Source organism: Gobio gobio, assembly GCF_949357685.1.
Source record: "Gobio gobio genome assembly, chromosome: 22".
In the NCBI taxonomy this organism is placed as follows: Eukaryota; Metazoa; Chordata; class Actinopteri; order Cypriniformes; family Gobionidae; genus Gobio; species Gobio gobio.
In genome coordinates this window covers 9,096,283-9,119,631 of record NC_137118.1, presented here as the reverse complement: position 1 = coordinate 9,119,631, position 23,349 = coordinate 9,096,283, and the positions used below count along the sequence as shown (strand labels likewise).

The window sequence follows — 23,349 nt, the reverse complement described above, 5'->3', positions numbered from 1 at the left end:
TGCCAAAGGAGGCCTATCTGAAGCCTTTCTCAGCCATCAGCTTTCAACTAAAATATCTTCATTTGTGTTCCGAATATGAACGGAGGTCTTACGGGTGTCGAACGAAATGATGGTGAGTAATTAATGACAGAATTTTCATTTTTGGGTGAACTAACCCTTTAAAGAACATGAAATAAAATGTATTTGCTTTTAACCTTACAGTGAATAATTAATTGGTGCATGATATTTCCAAGAAGAATTTGTATTCTTAATCTTTAAAGGTTCAGTGTGTGATTTTTAGCGGCATCTAGTGGTGAGGTTGCGAATTGCAACCGCCCACCGCTCACCCCTCCCTTTCAAAGCACATAGAGAAGCTACGGTGGCCAACACAGGACAAAGATGTCGTTGTCTGAGGGAGCAGAGAGTGACTAGCGCTCTGTAGAGCAGTTTGTCCATTTAGGGCTACTGTAGAAACATGACGGCACAAAATGGTGACTTCACAGTAAGGGGACCCGTGGTGTATGGAGATAGAAATGGCTCATTCTAAGGTAATAAAAACATAAACATAAAAGACATTATGTAAGGTCTTTATACACCACAAAAAAATAAAAATGACACACTGCACCTTTAATATTTTCCCTTTGAAATAACTTTGCTTTTCTGCTGATGTCACTTGGGCCACACATGATATTGGATAATGTTCACCAATCGCCAAATAGCTAGTTAGGCATTTTTAACAAACTCGCAATTGATCTGTCTCTATTCTGGAGTAAATTTCAGAGAGGTCAACAGAGGTCAAATTGGTTATGAAAGGCAACTCTTGCTTTAAATAATTTTACTAGTGCAAACTTTTGTAAGAAGTAAAATATAGTAAAAATATTTGGGCTTGGTTAGAACTTTATATCACTGTGTAATACTGTATATGTGACCCTGGACCACAAAACCAGTCGTAAGTCGCATGGGTATATTTTTGGCATTATATGGGTCAAAATTAAAATAAACTCTTTTATGCCAAAAAGCATTAGATCATGATCATGTTTCATTAAGATATTTTGATAAGATTTTCCTACCGTAAATACATCAACAATTTATTACTAGTAGTAATATGCATTGCTACGACTTAATTTGGACAACTGATTGGTGACAAGGTGATTGTCTCAATATTTCGATTTTTTTGTCACCCTCAGATTCCAGATTTTCAAATAGTTGTGTTTGAAACCATAAATCAATGGAAAGCTTATTTATTCAGCTTTCAGATTATGTATAAATCTAAATCTAATATAAAATTGACCCTTATGACTGGTTTTGTGGTCCAGGGTAACACACACACACACATATATATATATAATACTGTAATCATTCTAATCACTAATCATTCTAATATGCTTATTTGGAGCTCAAGAAAAATGTCTTATTATTATCATCGATGTTGGAAACAGTTGTGCTGCTTAATATTTTTTGTGGAATTAATATTAATATTTAATACACTTAATATTTGTGTAGCAATATAAATGTCTTTAGGTTACTTTAATGCATCATTGCTGAATAAAAGTATTAAATTCATAAAAAGTTAAACATTTAAAACTTTTAAACAGTAGTGTACATTGTTTTCATCTTAACATCTTGATTTTTTTTCATAATAAAGCATAAAATATTCAAATCTGCTTGCAAAGTTTTATGAAGCATTAGATTTATGCCAATGGAGTAATACAAAATAAACTTAACCCAAAATAAATTATCTAAAAACAAAAAGTAATATTACATTTTTTTTCACAATGTAAATGTAACATTTTGATGATGTTAAGATATTAATACTAGAAAAACAAGACAATTAATAAAATCATTTAGCATGCATTTTTGATGCAAAGTATCACATGTTTGTGCCGGAGAGAAAGTCCTCAAGCCTTAGAAAGTCACCAAGTTCAAAGCTAAGTATGCAAGAAAATGAATGAGTGGGTTTTCTTCCTGTGTGATGAAATTGCACAATGACATCTTTTCTGCTGGCACATGGGCATGACTCTGAAAAGCCCTTTTATTCGGTTTCCCAGCATGCTGTAAGGGGGAGGGTTTATTTGTATTCACAATCAGGAGAAATGAGGGGAAACGAAGAGATAGCAGGAACAACATGATAGGAAAAAAATCGAGGGGACAAGATAATGACTCAGTTCCTATCAAGATAATGATAGTAACCGCATGTGAGCTAATGAAGATAAATGACTACAGTGGCAAATAGAGAAAGAGAGAGACATGCCACCACTGTAGATATTCACTACACTAAACATAAAATAAGTCCCAGCATAATTACAGCCTAGAAATTCCAGCTTGGGCAGCAGGGGTCACTTAAGTCACATCAGTCTAAGACAAGCTAAAAATATCTGTCAACTGAAGGACAAAGACCCGTGGTGACATCTTGGACTACCAAGTTACAACCCTTCGAGAACCAATATCACCGACATCTAAAGTGACAAATTGAGTTCAATTCATCACTAAGTACCAACTAAAGTGATAGAATGGGTGGAGACAAACAGCTGGAGGCGTGGCTTAATTGATAAAAGCAACAACTGCATCCACACTGAGTGGGGTGGGCTGGGCCTGATCTCATGCCTTGATTTGATTGCATGAGAGAGCGATGTTACCATGGAGACTGCATCCAGTGCAGCAGAACCCAGATGGCAGGCCACCTCGTTCCCCCTCCTCCTCGTCTCTCTCTCTCTTTCTCAGCTGCCTGGAGTAAACTCATAGAGGAAGAGCACAGACCTGCAGGACCCACACTAGTGTAAATTGCATGTGACTGCAACACAAAGCCAGCACTCAGCACAGTGTGTATTTGTGTGCTCTATTAGTGGTATGAAGGCAGACCTCTTCAGGAAGCCTGAGGGTGGTGATGCCATAACATGTGATGCTGCAGATTCCCATTTCGGGGTTTTGTAAATAGACTCTCCAAAGAGCACTAACAAAAACTCTGGACAACACTGCAGTCTGCTCTTGTATTATATAATGATGTGCAGATATGCACACATTTTTTCTACTATTGAGTGGGGCGTTTCATCATAGGTGCTTTTGGCCCTGTGGACTTATAAACTCATTTAAACACACTTTTGATGCTATCACTATTCTTTCATTTGGCGTTGATGTAAATTATTAAGTATACATGACCTTTTTCCTGATTTGTATTAGCATTCTGTGGTGGTAATGGCATTGAATATATATATATATATATATTAGTGCTGGGAATAAAATTAAAAAAAAACTAATTAATCGTATTTTTTTCTGTAATTAATCGCGATTAATCGCAAGTTTTTAATATTTTAAGTGTTTAATATTTTGATATTGTAATAATTTCAGTTACTCTCCAAATTAATGTAGAAACTATTTAAAGACAGTATATTTTAAATGTGTTGTAATGGCATCTTTTTATGAATGAAGGCCAGTATCACTGATACTAATGTCTCTATGAAACATTAATGATGTTACATTACAGTATAACTGAAAGCTCCCAATTTCAACATTTATTAGGCTTTAAAAAACAAATTTTAATTTAACTGAACTTAAAACAATCTTAACATAAACCCATTATAATAAATGTTATTTTTACCTGTGGCCTTCCCTGTTAGACATATACAGAAATGTAATAAATAATAAATGAAATATAGATTTATCATCATTAAAGCTACAATTTTCTCTGTTCCCGTTGTTCTTTGATGAACATTAATGACAGGCATCATCAGTGCTACTGTCACTTTAAGAACGGCCGCTGACGAACATAACGTGGATCTGACCCGCTGTCCCGCGCATCTCATTTCCTCACAACTCTTTAAGTTCATTTAAGATGTTATTTAACTAATTTAAGACTCCTAATATGAGAATACTCAAAAATATCTGTTGTTGTAATTGTTTGTTCAAGAGCAAAAGAGAACTCGATGTGAGCAGGAGACTGACGCGAGTCTGTCTGTGCGTCGAGTGTGTGTGTGTGTGTGTGTGTGTGTCAGTGTCCCTCGATTAGCTGACATGAGACGCAGCCACACAGACAGGACATTGACATACAGCGCGTTCTCTTGTGTCTTGTTGGGCTTGGAAGCATTTACACGAATAGTAGCGTGATCATGTAACGCTAGGCAAAAATGGATATAAAAATGGACGCTGCGTTATTTGCGTTAAATATTTTTAATGCGTTAAGCTGAAAAAATTAATCGCCTGCGTTGACGCGCTAATTTGCCCAGCCCTAATATATATATAGGCCTGTGTGTGTATATTTAATATAATAGTTTTTTGTCTTACTCAGGCTAATAAATCAATTAATATTTTCAGTTTGCATTCTTGCATACTCAGAAACGACACTAAATTTAAATATTTCATAGGTGATATTTAGCTTGCTTTTTCTTTATTTTCATGGGTCTTATATTTCAGAGTATACTAACTATTGAAAAAAACTGTATTAATAACAAAATTGTTGCTGGAAATGGTAGTACCCGAGGGTTGTAATATGTGTAAAAAAAATATATATTAATATTTTTCACAATAATTATTAAAACTTTTGTGTTTTACACAATAAATATAAGAAATATAGAGATTGTTTTAATCACTGTTATTATAGTTTCACAATAAATAATAGTTTTATGATGGATTTTTATATTTTAAGAATGCAAGGGCATCTAAAAGGTGGGGTGAGTTGTAACACTGCGTTACAATAAGCCCCTATTAGAACTACGCTATTATATTATATACTTTTATGAATTCTTTTGAGAAACCATGAGAAAATGTTCAGAAATTATTAATTATTATTGTTTTTAACTATGCTGTGTATAGCTGTGTTTAGGGATGTGTTTGTTGTCAAACTCAAAAATTAAAGATTAAAGATTAAAAAATCCCATTATTTTTTAATTTTTTTTAAAGTTAATAATTGTATTTTATTGACAAAATATTTTAGTTCGTCTTGGATATTTTTTTGATTATATCAGATAACATTTTAAGCTGTCATTCGGTCATGTTACAATGTACGCCTAACATGTTACTACCACCCCTGTGGGGCATGTTGTCACATTTCCCTTCCATTCCTTTGGGGTAATTCAAGAAAAAAGTATACACTGTATTAATGACACAAAACCACATAATTATACAAGACATGTGAAATGAATGTGGGAAAAAAAAAAAATACTCTGAACCCCAAGTGGATTTACACAAACTGAGAAAGCTTGTGCTCATCAGCTTGTGTCCCGCTCTCCCATAAAGTATGTAAAACAATACAATCTGTAAATAAAAATAATTTGAAAGTAGAGTAAATAAATGATGAAGACTGTGGCAAGCAGTGGAGGCCAGTTTGTGCACCACAAACATATTCTTTCCAGGTTAAAACTTTTTCCTTCTTTCCTTTTCTTCTTGTCAAAATATCATCTCAACCAGGGGACGTCAAACTTTCAGGGGGTACCCAATACAACTTCAAATGATTTATATTAACATAATCCTAACTAAAATGCCACTATAAAACACTAAAAGTAAAGGTGTACAAAATTAACCTGACATCATTTGAGCTTTTTTTTTTTTTTTTTTTGGTACAACATAAGTACCAGGGGTACATATCAGCTTCAAAGTTTCAATGCATATTGTCTTGGACAGGGAATCAAAAAGGTTGAGAAGCAAAAAAAAAGGTTGATCTAACGCTTAGATAACCAACTGCTTACATGTCTGATGTCTGTGATATGCAAGACAACATTACAATTTAGCTAATGATATGCATCAGCATTTATCAGGGTCTTATTATATGTAATATCTTAATATATGCAAACAGGGAATACCAGCGCTTAATTACTTAATAACTGCCTGGTATGAGAGAACTTTAAAATTCACTAGAGTCAAAAAAGGTTTAACTCTCAGCTGCCACTGCTAATGAGTGCATTGTACTGAGAATGAACCACAGGGATTAAAACCATTTTAAAGCCATTTTCTTTCTTAATCAACTGAGGAACAAAGTTCACCTATAATAGTCCTGCCGTACTTTACTTACTCAGCTACATGTGTATGTAGAGGATAAATCTGGTGTGATGAAAGCAAGTCACTGCAAAGCTAGTGTTTCTCAATATCTCTACACATTCATTCATTATTAACATTGAATGGTATTGAATGTGAATCATATGGTCACTGTTGTTTGTAAGCCTCTGTTTTTAATGGTGTGGGAGGTCAAATACAGGTGATATCCAGTGTTACTCATGACTGACGTAACATCAGTGAATGGCTTCACAGGGTCACATCCATTTTCACACTTTTCCGGCAAACATAAGCCCGGAAATGACTGTGAATGCCCAGCATTGTCATGCTATCAGGTTCAAGCTTACTCAGCTTCCTCCCATGCATGTCTATTAGACTATGCTGAGCCACAACAAAAGAGTTATTGAGAAAAGCAAAATGTGATCACAATTACAGATTTGAACACCAAAATGCAACATTTTGTGCACTTGAAGAATAATTTCTCAAGACAAACCATCATAATGGAGTTAAACAGCTTACCTCAACATATTGCTGCTTTCAGTGATCAAGCTGAATTCGAGTGAGGCATCATTCTATAAAGAAGATTAAAACAATGTGACAAAACAGAAAAGAGTTAATAAATCATTAGGTTTTGAAAGCGAGTAGAAGTCTAGTACACACACACACACACACAGAGAGAGAGAGAAAGGGCTGTTAAATTGTACCTTTGGGAGTACAACAGCTTGTCACTAGAGCAGTTTGTACCTTTTTTACTCATAAAAGATGCATATTAGTCTTAGAGTCATACTATGGACGTTTTTGTGACAAAAAAGGTACAAAACTGTTGTACTCCTAAAGGTACAATTTTGACAAATTTCTCTGTAACGTTAGCAGTTCATGAGCACAAAATGCCTGAAAGAAGCAAGTTAGGGAAAGGAGTTAACTTAAGAAAATGTTTAAAGCCAACCTCAGGAGATCAAGCTTTTTAAAATTATTATTATTTAACATTTTATGTTGTATAAAAAAAAGTCCTCACAAAAAACCTAAAACGAATGTCCAAGGTAATGCTAGTTTTATGTTAGCGTGATGACGTCGCTCGCTATTTCAATCTCACGTATAGAGTCAAATCGTTTACTAAAATATAGCGACATCTCCTGGCCACTTTTGATACCACAATGAATTATATGGTGTGGGAAAAGCCCAACCGACACCACTAAGTAGACAACATTTAATTACAAACTCAATTAAATGTTGACGTTTAACCCAAAGGCAGTTCACTGTCCTTGCATATATCTCGCTCCACAGCTTTTCTTGCTATAATGAGACATTTGGATAATTCCAAGTCAAAATTATGTTTAGCCTACATTCCGTCACAATATCAATATATTTAAGCTATTTTAAATGTATAGTAATACTTTTAAATAACATCCCATACCGTTGTCATGGTCCTCTCTTCTCTTGTAGCCTACATGATTTCAGTCATCTCGGCGACATTTGCTCCCTTTTGCTGACTCACAAACTCACGTTAGGCTACTGTGCTGAGTAAAATCTTAATTTACTAATATTACTAAAACTATATATATATATATAAAAAAAATGTGTGTGACATGTTTTCCAGTTGTAGTATTCATGCACGAGGCATACTTATTTCTTTCCATTTCTTATATTAAAATGTTTGTTAAAATAATGTAGGCTACTTACTTTAAATGGCACAAAATATCACACGCTGATATTCGTCTGCAGAGAGAATTCTCAGTCCACAACTGATCCTGTCCTTATTTCCTTCCCTAAAGCTCGAATTTCTTCCTCTCTCTCTCTCTCTCTCTCTCTCTCTCTCTCTCTCTCTCTCTCTCTCTCTCTCTCTCTCTCTCTCTCTCTCTCTCTCACACACACACACACACACACACACACACACACACACACACACACACATTATGATCATTACGCATTTTCCACATGCAAGATGTAGCTATTACTTGTGCATTATTTTATGACACAAAAACAGAAATTAGCTCATTCTTTCCCAAAAGGTGAGATACACTAGATGATCAAAACACAAAAAAAAGGATTAATAACATTTACTGTACATGGAAAAAAAAGTTATTAAAAGCCTAAAAATATATTATACATCCAGATAATTGTATAGAAGTTCTAGATTGTTTCATGAACAAAATCAGCCTTTGTTGTGAGAGAGCTGAGGACTGTATGAAAGAAGACTCTGTGCTCTGCAGTTTTTTCCAGGGGGTATTATTTCACTGAGACACCAGCCAAGTGAGATCACACTGTAAACATACACCATTACCTAGACAACATGGCAAATTCTCCTTATTTCCATTAATATCTTGATGAAGACCAGCAGAGACAGAGAATGTATTAAGTTCAGACAGCAGAAATCATGCAGAAGAGAAGCACATACACACAAAAAATACAAATACATGACTGAATAGTGACATCAACACCATTCTGTCCAGGGCTGCCATAGTCCTTTTGCAAGTGAAGTGGAAACTTCTTATTGCTTTCTCTGTCTTTACTAACCTAATAGTATAGTAGTAGTATAGTAATAGTAGTCCAGATTCTTTTTGTTATAATTTTGAACAGTAGACTATAGCTATTCTTTTAGCAATTAAACAAACCTCTTTTTGTGAAATATTTTACTTGAAAACAGCGTTTGTGCTAAATTTCATTAAAGGGATAGTTCATCCAAAAATGAACATTTTGTCATCATTTGATGTGTACATTTCATTAGCCATTGACTCCCAATAGTAGGGAACTCTCAATGGCTAGTCAATGTATGGAAGTCAATGGCTACCGTCAACTGTCTGGTTACCAACATTCTTCAAAATATCTTGTGTGTTCAACAAAAGAAAGAAACATACAGGATTGGAACAACATAAGGGTGAGTAGATTATGACAGTATTTTTATTTTGGGGTGAACTAACACTTGAATACAATGGTTTTAAAACTTTTTGACAAGAATGCCCCCAAAGACACAGCAGCACCATCTTCAATTTTAAACGTGAATGACGTTAGGGAGGCTGTGAGGGATAGACATACATATACATCTCTTCAGTTTTTGAATTGTTCTGATGACAAAACACTACACAAATAGATTTCCAATAAATTTCAGTAGATAAAAAAAAAACTCCAGAAAACATGAGCTGTGGAAGATAAGTGATCTAGGAGATTTATACAGCTTTTTACAGCAGATGTCATTGAAAACACGGTAAATCTATTCATAGCCTCGCTTTCATACAAGTGGTGCTGCTCTGAGTAAGGTCTATTGTCCAACACAATATTTGGAGGCCCTCGTATTGGCGAATATATTTTTGCTAATAATTATGATAATGCGATTTGTTTTAAACTTTTCTGTGATGGTGTGATTCCAAAAACTGATACAGTATGTTCTTTGAACAAAACAACAAAAAATGTTTAGGTGAAATGTACATTTTGACTTTCTTTTTTTATTAAATAATTTTAAGTCATCTTGTTGGCTGAGAAACCTATGGTTGAGAAACACCACTTTAATAAACACTCCTTTGTTGTAATATGCCTTATTGTCTCAATAACACTTTGATTAAATGTGGCTTCAGTGTCCAGATTATTGGGGCCACTGTTGTTACTAGTAGAAGGGGGAAGGCACACAACAAAGGCTTTAAAAAGGTGGAATCCACACTTTATTACACAAAAAAATAAGACAGACTTTAAAAGACAAAGACCAAAAATAAAACTAATTTCAGTCCCTAAAATTCAGTGTTGTGAACCAGTACAATCAGCTTATACAATGAAAACTTCAACTAAAAACGAATAAAATATTAAGACATCGAAATCAGTTTTGTATAAGAACATAAGACATCAAAAAGTGTAAGACAAGTCCCCAATTGTCAACATTCATCAAATCCAGAGTAAAATCCTTAAAAGAATAAAACTCTTCAGGACATGCCATGTCTTCTTAACCGACAGTTCCTGCCCTGTTTCTTTCCCCGAAGCGTCGAAAGAAAGATACAAGTCCTGAGCTTTCCGGTCTCTTATCTGGAGGAAGGTCCTGTCCATTGCGTCTCTGAAAGATCTGTCCCAGTTTGAAGTTAGCTGCCGACTCTCTCTCATCATTAAGTGATGCAGACCTTATGTGTGCTGGAGTTCGCTTTGAAGGACAGTCTGGTAATGAGGAAGCCCCTATACCTAATTTATGAGAGAAAGAGGGCTTGTCGCGTACAGGTGTGTCAGGCAACGCCCACACCCCATCGTCAAGGATGTCCACCCTGGAGATGGAGAAGGAGTGTCTGCGGTTGGGTGTGTTACGGGGAGATACGCGAGGGCTGAGGATGGTCCACGGCGAGCCTAGACCTCCCAGTCCATTATGCAAGGCCAGATCCACCTCTTTTATATTCCTCTGCCGAGGGGTAGAGGTGCTCACGCCGTGGCCTCGGGAATGTTCTGGTGTAACGGTTCCATTCAGGCCGCCACAATCCTGAAAGCGGAAGATCTTGCCGGAGATCTCAGGCATTTTGTCAGCCTCCTCTATTTTTTCATTCTCATCTCTTCCTCCTTTATCCAGGTCTCCAGTCTCCTCCACTTCTCCTTTATCCAGGTACCCAGTCTTCTCCACTTCTTTATCCATCGCTCCGTCTTCAGTCGCCACATGCTCTTGTTTGGTCGAGGTGTTGCTACACCCACCTTCTTTATGGTCGCTGCTTTCAAGAATCAGTTCGTCAACAATGCACTGTCCTCTTTTGGATGCGGCGCGTGCCCGCTGAACATCATTAACGGCGCAGGGCAGAACCTCCTCCTTCTGACAGATGACCTCTGGTTCTTGCACCCTCAAGATCTCAAATTTCTCCTCGTTGGTTTCAGCAGGGCTGTCCAGATCCCCTCCGCTCTCACGCTCCTCAACCTGAGGGCGGATGTTCTTGATGGGGCTGTCTGCGACAGGTCTGAAGCCACCGGGCCTTCTGCGAGAAGGACGTTGGCTGAAAAAGTTAGTCAGGACAGATTCTAGAGCAGATCCTTCATCGCCAACATCCCGATCGGTGCATGTGGCGGTGGATCGCCGCTTAGTGGTTCTGGTCAGCATTTCTCTTTCTTTCTGCTGTCGCTTGCGAGTCTCGGCCGCCTCTCGCTCACGGTTTTCCTGCAGGACAGTACACGCCTTTATTTATTTGTGCTACTTTTAAATGCCTTATTGTAAATAGCTTTTTATCGTTTTACCCTGGTCCCAGACATTATTCTTGTCTGCAATGTCAACAGTGTCAGTGAAGAACATGACGGAGATTAAATAAAAGTGTGAACAAAACTATGAAAAACATCAAGGTAAACGTGTGGTGCAATCAATTTCAATTAATCTAATGCTGCATTCACACCAAACGCGAATAGAGCGTCAAAATTGCGTCTAGTTTGACGCATGAACATTTTGAATCCATTCGCACGTCCGCGGCGAATTGGACGCGCCTAGAAATCGAGCGTTTGAAGCGAAATAGACACACGTTCAAGGCGCTCCAGGAGAAATATGTCATAAAACACCTCTGCCTCTTTTCATTTTCATTACAAATATATATTAAACAATAATAGCCACACAAATGTGGTACAGGCAACTCCTACATTATCTTCACTGCATGTACAGGGAGTGCAGAATTATTAGGCACGTTGATTTTCTGATCATATTTTTTTTCCAGGCACATTTGACCAATTCCAAACCACAGTAATCCTAATAACTACTATTAATTTAGTATTTAATAATGTATAAGTGATATATAATTGTTCATGAAGGCTGGAAATGAAAAACACCTTATATTCAGGTGTGCAGAATTATTAGACATGTTTTCTTTTACAGATAAATTGAGCCAAAAAAGAGATTTAACTCAGACTGAAAAGTCAAAAAGTATTAAATGCCCATGAGAAGGATGCAATACTAATGCAATACTAGACATTGCAGTTAAGGCATGACCATTGGACAGTGAAATGCTCGTTGGGTCAGCAGGATCTGACAAAAACAGGTGGCGGAGAAAAGACACCTGTTAACTGCAAAAGAATTAAGAATTAAGGTGAAGAATTAAGGGTGAAACTGGGTTTGGAATTGGTCAAATGTGCCTGGAAAAAAAATATGATCAGAAAATCAACGTGCCTAATAATTCTGCACTCCCTGTATATTTAAATATCCTTAAAAAGTAAAGTTATGAAACTTCTCTTTGCCCTCAGTCAAAACGATTTGGCAGACAGCAAATTATAGATTCATGACACCAAAGATCACCCGTTAGATCCACACAAGACGAACCACTACAGGACATCAGAGCCAGCGGCAAACGTCAGAAGGACTAGCCGAGGAAAGGCTGCTCTCCCCGGGGTTAATGAGCGCTGAGTGCCCGGTGATCGCCTGGATCTCACAACTCCAAAAACGTCTATCGCCCCGCAAGACCTCCAGACGCACGTCAACGCGCCTTTCCATTGACTTAACTTTGAAATCACTCACTCCTGATGCTCTATTCGCATTTGGTGTGAAAGCAGCATTAGGCTAACAAATAATATAAATACGTTTTCATATCTGAAACCAGAATACATTTTGTAAACAATATGCAACAGAAATTGGATGCAATGCAAGTATTTGCGGCATTTTGTGTGTAACACAACCCTGCTAATAAAGTTTCCTGCATTATGCCTTTATAAGACAAGATGACATTTTACCTGTGTAGCTCTCTCAAACCTCTCACAGAAGGAATGAAAGATAGAGCAACACTCCTCTAGTTTAAATGCAGCAGGGTCTTCACAGAAGTACTCTGCCACTGAGGTACTGAGGTTGTCCAGTTCCTGAAGGGAGGCCTCCACGTCCGCAAGCCGAATGTCTGCCATCTGTACAAGAGCAGACATGCATTACTCCCAGAATACTGAGACACAATGCGGGTTTGCCTATTGTGGTAATTACAAAACAAATCAAATGACATTAAACTGCAATTTCAATGCATTTTCTTGTAGGTTTCATGGAAAAATCGAAATATCTTACACAAAGAAATGCTTCCATCTGATGGAGTAGATCCGGCTGTTTACTAGCGTCTATCTTTGCTTCCCTAATTTTCTCCAACTCCCTTTGAAAGTCCATCTCCACCTCCTGCTTTTGGATCCTATATCGAATTTATGGACAAAGTGCCATTTTACTCCTAAATAAATCTCCTGTACATTACAAAACATACATTCTACCTACCTTGCAGCAATTCCAATGTGCTGAAGCTGCTCAGGGAAATGCAGCAAAACTTCATCAATCTCTTGGGCTTGCTGTAATAAATAGAAAATAATAAACAGTCACTGTATCAAAAAAAGTCAAAAAAAGGTCCTGAAAAATGTGATCACTTAATTTACCATGGATACATAGTGCATAAGGTTCATGCCAGGTTTATTTGCTTTGGTGTCCACCAGTTTGAGCAACGACGTCATCCTGAAGCCAATGGCACTACCTGCATAGCCACCCTGAACAAGATGCAGCAAAAGTCATTTATCACACTCAGGAACAGTGCATTTATAACATACAGGGCAGTGTTTCCAAAAAGCATCGTAAATCTAAGTTGATCGTAGAACCATTACCACCAATGGTCTCTATGATTAAACTAGTGCACAATGCTTTTGTTTTGAGAAACGAAGCCCAGAACAGACCATGTGACACTCACAGCATTCATGTAGTTGCCAGCCTTCAGCACCAGTCTGATGATTGAATGTAGGTCATCACATGCCAGCAACTCTAGTAGGCGAACAAAAGTTTGGGGTGAGAATGATTTTTTTGTTGTTGTTGTTGAAAGAAACCAACAATTATTTATTTAGCAAAACTCATGAAAAATAACAGCAAAGACATGTACACTCACCTAAAGGATTATTAGGAACACCTGTTCAATTTCTCATTAATGCAATTATCTAATCAACCAATCACATGGCAGTTGCTTCAATGCATTTAGGGGTGTGGTCCTGGTCAAGACAACCTGCTGAACTCCAAACTGAATGTCAGAATGGGAAAGAAAGGTGATTGAAGCAATTTTGAGCGTGGCATGGTTGTTGGTGCCAGACGGGCCGGTCTGAGTATTTCACAATCTGCTCAGTTACTGGGATTTTCACGCACAACCATTTCTAGGGTTTACAAAGAATGGTGTGAAAAGGGAAAAACATCCAGTATGCGGCAGTCCTGTGGGCGAAAATGCCTTGTTGATGCTAGAGGTCAGAGGAGAATGGGCCGACTGATTCAAGCTGATAGAAGAGCAACTTTGACTGAAATAACCACTCGTTACAACCGAGGTATGCAGCAAAGCATTTGTGAAGCCACAACACGCACAACCTTGAGGAGGATGGGTTACAACAGCAGAAGACCCCACCGGGTACCACTCATCTCCACTACAAATAGGAAAAAGAGGCTACAATTTGCACAAGCTCACCAAAATTGGACAGTTGAAGACTGGAAAAATGTTGCCTGGTCTGATGAGTCTCGATTTCTGTTGAGACATTCAGATGGTAGAGTCAGAATTTGGCGTAAACAGAATGAGAACATGGATCCATCATGCCTTGTTACCACTGTGCAGGCTGGTGGTGGTGGTGTAATGGTGCGGGGGATGTTTTCTTGGCACACACTAGGCCCCTTAGTGCCAATTGGGAATTGTTTAAATGCCACGGCCTGCCTGCCATTGTTTCTGACCATGTCCATTCCTTTATGACCACCATGTACCCATCCTCTGATGGCTACTTCCAGCAGGATAATGCACCATGTCACAAAGCTCGAATCATTTCAAATTGGTTTCTTGAACATGACAATGAGTTCACTGTACTAAAATGGCCCCCACAGTCACCAGATCTCAACCCAATAGAGCATCTTTGGGATGTGGTGGAACGGGAGCTTCGTGCCCTGGATGTGCATCCCAGAAATCTCCATCAAATGCAAGATGCTATCCTATCAATATGGGCCAACATTTCTAAAGAATGCTTTCAGCACCTTGTTGAATCAATGCCACGTAGAATTAAGGCAGTTCTGAAGGCGAAAGGGGGGTCAAACACAGTATTAGTATGGTGTTCCTAATAATCCTTTAAGTGAGTGTATAATAACTTCATAAAAATGCTGTTCTACAAAGAATCCTGAAAAAATAAATATTTCTTGAGCACGAAATCAGCATATTAAAATGCTGAACTTTGTAGACTGTCAAATATTCTTGCTTCCATTGAAGCACAATATACTCTTTGGACCATTTTCAAATAATGCTAGAGAATGTGATCATCAGGTTTTACACGAACAGAAACCAAGTTTTCCCTTAAATTCATATGCTGATCATTTCTAGTGAAAAAAAAAGGAAGACATTTTCACTAGTGGTCTTAGACTTTTTTTGAAGTACCGTTAGCAGCGGTTGTCATGACAGCAATGGAGTGCTTGATCTCCTCTATAAAGAGAAAAAACTCCTCTCTGAGGAGCAGGCTCTTTAATCTCACTTTATACCTGCGAACAAATAAGTCACAGAATTATTAACAGCTTCTTAGCTAAAGCCCATTTCAATTAACTGTTTAACTTAACACATTTGAACATGTATAAATATGTTCCCACAGAATTTCCACACACACACACACACAAACAGCACAGAAATTGGCCTTTCAAATGCTTTGAACCATGACAGAAAACCTCACCCTGGCACTTGAACCAGCATCACCATGAAACGGTCAGCATCATTTAGCGAAGATAAATCTCCATTGAATGACATCAGCTTCTTTGTCTGGAATGAGTCAATACATAAGCAGTGTTAAAGGGATAGTTCGCCCAAAAAATGAAAATTCTGTCATAATTTACTCACCCACAAGTTGTTCCAAACCTGTATGAGTTTCTGTGTTCTGCTGAACACAAAAGTAGATATTATTGAAGAATGTTTGTAGCCAAGCAGAAAGAGCAACCATTGACTACCATAGTAGGGGAAAAAATACTATGGTAGTCAACAGTTGCTCTATCTGCTTTGTTACAAACATTCTTCTAAATATGTACTTTTGTGTTCAGCAGAACACAGAAATTCATACAGGTTTAGAACAACTTGTGGGTAAGTAAATGATGACAATTTTCATTTTTAGGTGAACCAACCCTTTAAAGGGATAGTTCGCCCAAAAATAAAAGTTCTGTCATCATTCTCTCACCCTTAAAGGCAGAATATGTAAGATTTTTGGATTAAAATATCCAAAAACCACAAGAACAAGGTTATATATTTTGTTAACTTGTATACTTAGATTATTTCACAAATGTTTCCATAAATCCAGAGAAATAAGCAATTTTAACTAGGACACGGACCGTGCGTCGCCAATCAATGACATCATACCCATGTTACCCTTGATTTCTGGTTTTATTTTGTAGAAACCATGGAAACACCAAAGATGCTTTAATACATTATGTTTTATTAGACAGGTGAGGAACGGTTTTGGATACATTCATTGACAGAAAACGAATCATTAGCGGCGTTTATCATGGATCCTAATAATCCGGTCATAACCGGACTAGTAGCACAATCAAAAAAAAAAAAAAAAAAAACACGTCACATGTAACCACGTCAATTGGAATGAATTGGCCAGATCTAATTAAAAAATGTATTTCTGATTGTTAGGGGTGGTTTATTCCTTTTGTAATCCGATCGAGAGGACATATAAACACTTGATCGGATTTAAAACCGAAACTGGAGTGCGCTGCGCATGTGCAGTGACGTAGAAATAGCGTAATGACGTATGACGAGTGGAACTAGCTGTTCTTTCTGTTGAATAAAGTGTCATAAATGATTGTCCTGTCATTCTAAAATTCTATTTCCACTCATCGTCTGTGAAGTGGAGCAGGACAACATCCCACGAGTCCTTGTTTTGGACTCTCACCCACAGACGACTTTTTTAGCATGGAAAAGGGCGTTTTTACTGTTTGATAAATATAAGCAGCACGGCATAACGGTTCATATGCTCGTTGTCTACTAATAAGGACCCGAAATGGATAAATATTTAGGTCTGCTTTTCAAAACAAGGAAAAGGAGGATGGTTAGTATGGAACAACAGCGGGATCGTAAGATAGTGACAAACGTGAAAATCAATCCGATCACTTTATTTAGCGTTCATGTAAACACTACGTTCGGATTCATCAATCGGAATAAATTCATTCAGATTGAAGCAAAAAGTGTCCAAGTAAACATAGCTATTGTTAGGGCTGGGCGATTAATCGGAAACTAATTGAAACCGAAATTTAGAACCTCTAACCAACGTAAATTTTCCCATGACGGTTATTTCGGTTCTAATCACGTGACTCCGCCCCGTCAGTCACATCAAGTGCAGTTTGCAGGCACACGGAAAGATGCAGGACTCAGGAGCTGTTATCTTTGTTTATAGATGCTCAGAATTACTATGGTAATTGCATGTGTTACACAGTTTATACACGCAAGTTAATCACCGTTCTTATATGCGCTGATACACACACAGAGGCCCCGAATCCAGATCACTTTCACTTGCACATAAAATTACATATTATACACACAATTTTTTGGGTTACCAACATTCTTCAAAATATCTTCTTTTGAGTACAACAGAAAGAAACTCATACAGGTTTAGAACAACTTGAGGGTGAGAGAATGATGACAGAACTTTTATTTTTGGGTGAACTATCCCTTTAAAACAGAACTGATTACATAGCTAATCAATAGCACAGCACACTGTGGTCATATAGAGAAAGCCGGTTTACCTCTATGTCATCGGGCAACAGCTTGTTGAGTTCCCTCAGTTTCCCAGTAGCAAAGCACAAGTTACCATGTCTGACAGACTCTACAATGTCCTTCGGTGGCCTGAAAAGTGCACCGAACCACAAAGAGATGTTTTTAAATGGTTTACTAGAGTTATATTGTGAGCTCTCTGCAACTCGTCACACATTACTTTTAATGGATGTAATTGAGAAATGTTCTTCTAGACACTCAACTTGGATTGCCATCCAGGAAATAATAGTATATACCTTACCTTTTAAACTGTTTTAGCAGAATCCCAATATTCATACTTTTCTTAGAGTTGAGAATTGATACCTAAAAAAAAAAAAGATGCATGGTGTCAATTTCTCATAAGCTGGGAAAGTCTTCCCTGAAAATAGCATATTATATTCAGAGACAGCAACTAAAAATAAAAGCAGCATGTTAAACATGCACCATTTATTGTATAAGAGAAGATGGAAGTGGAATCAAACAGACATTAGCCTACATTGTAGTGAAAAGGAGTGTAACTTCCTCACATACAGTACATGTTCCTTAAATAGATGTGTAACAATAGTGCAATAGGGCAGACGATCGGTCACACTTAGGTTTATGTGATAACAGTAAAATATATAAGATAAGGTGTCTTCCTGAACTTGAATTATGCAGAGAGAATTAGTAAATAATATTTATTATGATTGACAGTCAGTGAAAGAATTATACTGCATGAGTTGCTTTTTATTTTAATGTTTGGAGCACTAGAGAACACTATAATGAGAGATTAATTTAAATCTCAAAATTACTATTATTATTTTGCATGTGCAGCATACTTTTAAATACTTTTGAAGGGGAAATGTGATAGTGTTTATTTATGTTTAATACCTGTGAACCCATGTAATATAAATGTCCTAATGGGGCGTGTATTTAGTTTTTATTTCATCCGTTCATACTTCAGTGTTAAGTATGGTGTTTGAGCTATTGAAATGGCCTCGGGGATAAGTTGGTTAAACAAGAATGCACTGGAAAACAAACAAGCACAGCTAATAATCTTGTTGTGCTTCCACCTAAATGAGTCGCAGAAGAAAGTATGTCCAATACTGAAGCTTTGTCAGAGCATAAAGACTGGAAAGACAGAGCATAAAGTCACCTCTCCAGAACTTTTGAAAGGTGAGAGACACAAATGAGTAATAGATTAGGTTAATGTAGGCCACTAACGGGTACTACATGTCATGTTTAATTCACCCACTTGCTACTAAACTTTGAATCTTGATACACAAGAGATGGCATCTGAGCTGTCTTTCAACCCTGCAGTGCTGCCCCAGCCAAAGGACCTTACTGGAAAGTACAGCTGTAGGTATACAATGACAACGACATTTTCAAATGACAAATCCTTCAGCTTTACATCAAAGTTCAGTAGAGGTAGCGGCTCGCTATACATTTTTTTCTAATAATGGCAAAACATGAAATAACCTCGACAAGTTGGTTAAACAAGAATGCACTGGAAAACAAAAAAGCATAGCTAATAATCTTGTTGTGCGTCCACCTAAAGGACTGAGAATCAAGGTTCCATATTTGGCCACTGTTTTGAGACACAAAATGTGGGGAAAAAAAATTGTGATTGTTGCAGGCAAAAATCCTTGATTTTGCGGCACGTTTTCTTAAAAAATGCGATGGAATATGCGGGATATTTATGCAAATTATGCAATGAAATTGCAGGAACGTGCAAAAACTGTGGTTTGATGAAAAAGAGAAAAAAAAAAAAAAGTGATTCCCCAACACCCTGTTCTCACTAGGCTACTACCTTAATGTATCACCAGCAGGGTGGACTATTGTAATGGTCTTCTCACTGGCCTTCCCAAACAGACCATTAGACAGCTGCAGCTCATACAGAACGCTGCTGCCAGGATCCTGACCAGAACCAGAAAATATGACCATATCACACCAGTCCTCAGGTCTTTACACTGGCTTCCAGTTACATTTAGGATAGATTTTAAAGTGCTATTACTTGTATATAAATCACTCAATGACCTAGGACCTCAATACATTGCAGATATGCTGATTAAATACAAACCCAACAGATCACTCAGATCATCAGGATCAAGTCAATTAGAAATACCATGGGTTCACTCAAAGCAAGGAGAGTCTGCTTTTAGCTATTATGCCAGCCGTAGCTGGAACCAGCTTCCTGAACAGATCAGATGTGCTCCAACAGTAGCCACTTTCAAATCCAGACTCAAAACACATCTGTTCAGCTGTGCATTTACTGAATGAGCACTGTGCCACTGTACGTGCTTTGTCCGAACTGCTTGCATTTTAATTTATATGCTTAAATTTAACCCTGTTTTTATTTTTAATTATACTCTTTATTTTTATCTTTCAATATTTTCTTTATTTTTTATTTCTTTTAATTCCTATTATAACTGTAATATTTTTATTTCATTTCTGTGTAAAGCACTTTGAATTGCCACTGTGTATGAAATGTGCTATACAAATAAACTTGCCTTGCCTAAAGAGTCATTTCTTATTACTTCCTATGATAAGCAAGCATACTACATCACAGAAAGTGCTGGGAATATTTAAGTTCTCATCTTGTTTTATTTCAGACCTTAATAAACATATGGCTCAAACTAGTTCTGTAGCTTTACAAAAGGAATATGTTACAACTTCTGTAAAAATGAATAAATAAAATATAAAAAAAATTAAATGTGTGCTTCCTGTTTTACAGAGGTACCTATACAAAACATATTCTGTTAAAATAAGTGCTTCCAATGCACAAAGTGCAATCTCTTACTGTAACGTAAATTCATATACTACTAATATACTTACAACTGTAAGGTTTTTGAAACTAGTATGATTTAACCCACTGCCACTGGTAACAAAGTGCAATCTTACCACTGTAAAGTTGCTTTTTGATGATGTTCACGTTGCGTAATTACGTCACTTCATAACGTTCCCATGGCTGCTCTTGTCCGAAGTAAACGCAACATTTTTCAACTTTCTGCTAAGACATATGTGACTTTTTTGCAACAAAAATGCGGGGATTATGAAATCATGCAAGCCCCACATACTTTGCACGCGGAAATCTGCAATTTATGCGGCGGAAGTGCGGCGTATTTGAAAAAATGCGGCCCCCGCATATATATGCGGACTTTGGCTGATTATGCATTGAATTATGCGATTGCATAATCACGTTTTTCTGGAGGGACTGACATTTGTCTTTGCTGCTTTTCTAGAAATTTTGGAGTTCAAATTATTGCGTAAAATATATTTTGTGTATAAAAGAAAAAATGTTTAGTGCAGTAGGCTACATTTGCTTTATAGTAAACTTAAACTTCTATAACTTTTTTACACTAATTATTTGAAGTGCCATTTCCACTTTGGTTTTGAAAGGTAGGGTAGGCAATTTTCAGAGAGGCTAGCAATAGCAAGCTAGCTTTGAAATCATAAGATCCCACCCTCCCTTCAGAGCATCTCCAAAGCCATGCCTCCTTCAAAACACATGAACGCATTCAGCGGGGAGCAAACTAAAGCATCACGAGAGATGGCGTTAAACTACCCCTAAACTGTCTCAAAACACATAACATTACAATAATAATGAACGTAGCTTAAAAAGAGCTCTACTTCCTGACTGCTGCAGTTTCATTTCGGCATTGATAGTGTTGCCATTAAAATTTATAAATTCTAGTCATGAAGTGCTCCGAGTGTAATGTCATAGGTTTCCATCTCTTTCAAATTACAGTAGTTATGGCGTGAATGCAGCATAAACTTGCTGTTTTGGTTCGGGAGGAAATGTAAAACGCACTGACAGGTGCCAGTTTAGGTGACAGTTAACAGGTTAAATAAGTAAAGGCACTTACATTTTCTGAATCTGTAGTGATTTGTGAAAGGTCCCACACACTTTTTCTGACCGTTCCACCCTTACGGACCAAACCGTGGTGCTCGTTCTGGCTGAAAAGTTCCTCCATGCGCTTAGTGTCCAGCTCAAAGTTCTCAAGGTTGCGTTGGGCTGTCCACACATTACGCTTGCCCAACACGCTGTGCCTGGGGATGGCGTCCCAGTTAAAGTTGCGCATTTTTGAGCGCCGTTGGACAGTGCGGGAGAAGGAGTCCCCCATAAATGGAGGTGGAGGTGGTGGGGGTGGGGGTGGTAGTGGCGGAGGGGGAGGTGGAAGGCCCAGGGGAGGGGGCTGGGCGGTACGTCTGACGGGTGAGGTCTCATCTTGGAAGCACCAGGAGGGATCAGGAGGAAGAGGAGTTAGAGGTGCCGTGGTTACAACTGGAGCTCCATCCATTGGAGGACACAGGGTGGACATCCAATGGCCTCAAATCCAGTTCACTTGCTGGAGGGATCTGATAGAAATATACAAAACAATGAGAAGGAAATTATGCGTTATACTGGTCCAGATTTCCTACAGAAGCAACATTTAATGGAATGTTCTTGCTTGGAATGAAATTCACTTTAGCCGTCCAAGATTTCTACCATCAATAGCATAAGTAAAGCCACAATTTAGGACCAGATGGTGGACTGTGAAGCCTGTTTGTTGGATACAGTGGATGCAACCAAATGTCCCGAATTAAAAATAGCAAACATATGAATTTCTAATGCCAACACTTAGACTGGAAGAGCAAGTTGCTTATTTGAAAAAGCCTATGAGCTAACCACAAAGACAGATAATACTTTACAAGACCAATTTACCCAGGAACCAGTTAAACAAACCATTTGATTATCATTATCAGGCATAAAGGAAACTTTGCATATCACACATACTTTGGTCTTAAAGTCTACTGGCTGCTTCATCTACTTTTCAGGTGTAAGAGGAGATATAATTATTCCAACATTTAAAGTAATGCTTTTGGCCTGGTTATATAGCCTACACATTGGGTTATTATGCAATTTACAAATAAATATTAATATAATTCATTTATAAACAATATAATTTATGCATACAATTTTAATAAAAGCATAATTTCTTTGTAAAATTACACTAGCAAAAAATGACTTTATACATTACCTCTTGCACAGCAATTCCATATGCTATGTTTACCAAAAAGGCCGAGCAAACACATATTATTCGGGTTCTGCCGTTTTAGACAAAATAGTAGAAATTGTCCAAAATTATGGTGAAGATACACTAACAGTTATAAAGCTCTGAAACGTGTAACTCCCAAGTGAATAATTAAAAGTCAGTCAAACATCGCCGATTATCGTAAAACCACGGTTAAAACAACATAAAGTGACATAAAATTAATTTAATTTTGAATGTACGTACCGGTAAGCAAACAATACCAGATCACTGCTGATGAACCTTTATCAACTGACGTCCATTGCTGAAGAAAGTCAACAGCAGCAGTCAATCCTCATGTCAAACGCCATCAAACTACAGCACGAGCACTTTAATGGATGAGAGTAGCCACACCCCTCACGCACGAGCACATCCTCCCTTCGGCCTTACCTGAGTAACTCACCTTTGCTACTTAAAAATACTTCTTCTCCAGGAATAAAGAAGAACATTGTACATAATTAAAGAAGAAAGTAAACTACACACACTGGGGTATTACTGTCATTTATTTTTTAGTAACAACCCAGCACGCTGGGTTAAAGCGGCGGGTCTACAGTTTGAAATGTAACGGTCGTAACTGAGAAGCTTAAAGGTAAGTCATGTCGTTTTGCGGTGTATAAAACGGTATGTTTCTTCAAAAATGAAGTTATAATGCC

The 23,349-nt window shown here is 37.6% G+C and overlaps 2 protein-coding genes across 2 annotated transcripts in view; both read right to left on the bottom strand.

Moving 5' to 3' along the window:
- The window catches only part of trim3b (tripartite motif containing 3b), a 44,646-nt gene extending 36,889 nt beyond the window's left edge, over nucleotides 1-7,757 (bottom strand). Inside the window, exons 1-2 of the mRNA XM_079803913.1 lie at nucleotides 7,642-7,757; nucleotides 6,481-6,533 (exon numbers count right to left, since the gene is read on the bottom strand). The gene's annotated coding sequence lies outside the window, so the exon portion shown is untranslated. The remainder of the gene's footprint in view (nucleotides 1-6,480; nucleotides 6,534-7,641) is intronic.
- Nucleotides 7,758-9,889: 2,132 nt separating this feature from the next.
- Nucleotides 9,890-21,748, bottom strand: fhdc3 (FH2 domain containing 3; the record flags this gene model as incomplete). Its single annotated transcript, XM_079804377.1, has 11 exons — nucleotides 9,890-11,068; nucleotides 12,616-12,780; nucleotides 12,932-13,049; nucleotides 13,130-13,200; nucleotides 13,285-13,392; nucleotides 13,590-13,660; nucleotides 15,288-15,388; nucleotides 15,574-15,659; nucleotides 17,639-17,738; nucleotides 17,908-17,969; nucleotides 21,491-21,748. The coding sequence occupies 11 exons, from the start codon at nucleotides 21,746-21,748 to the stop codon at nucleotides 9,890-9,892; spliced, it is 2,319 nt and encodes a 772-aa protein (XP_079660503.1).
- Between the last annotated feature and the right edge of the window lie 1,601 nt (nucleotides 21,749-23,349).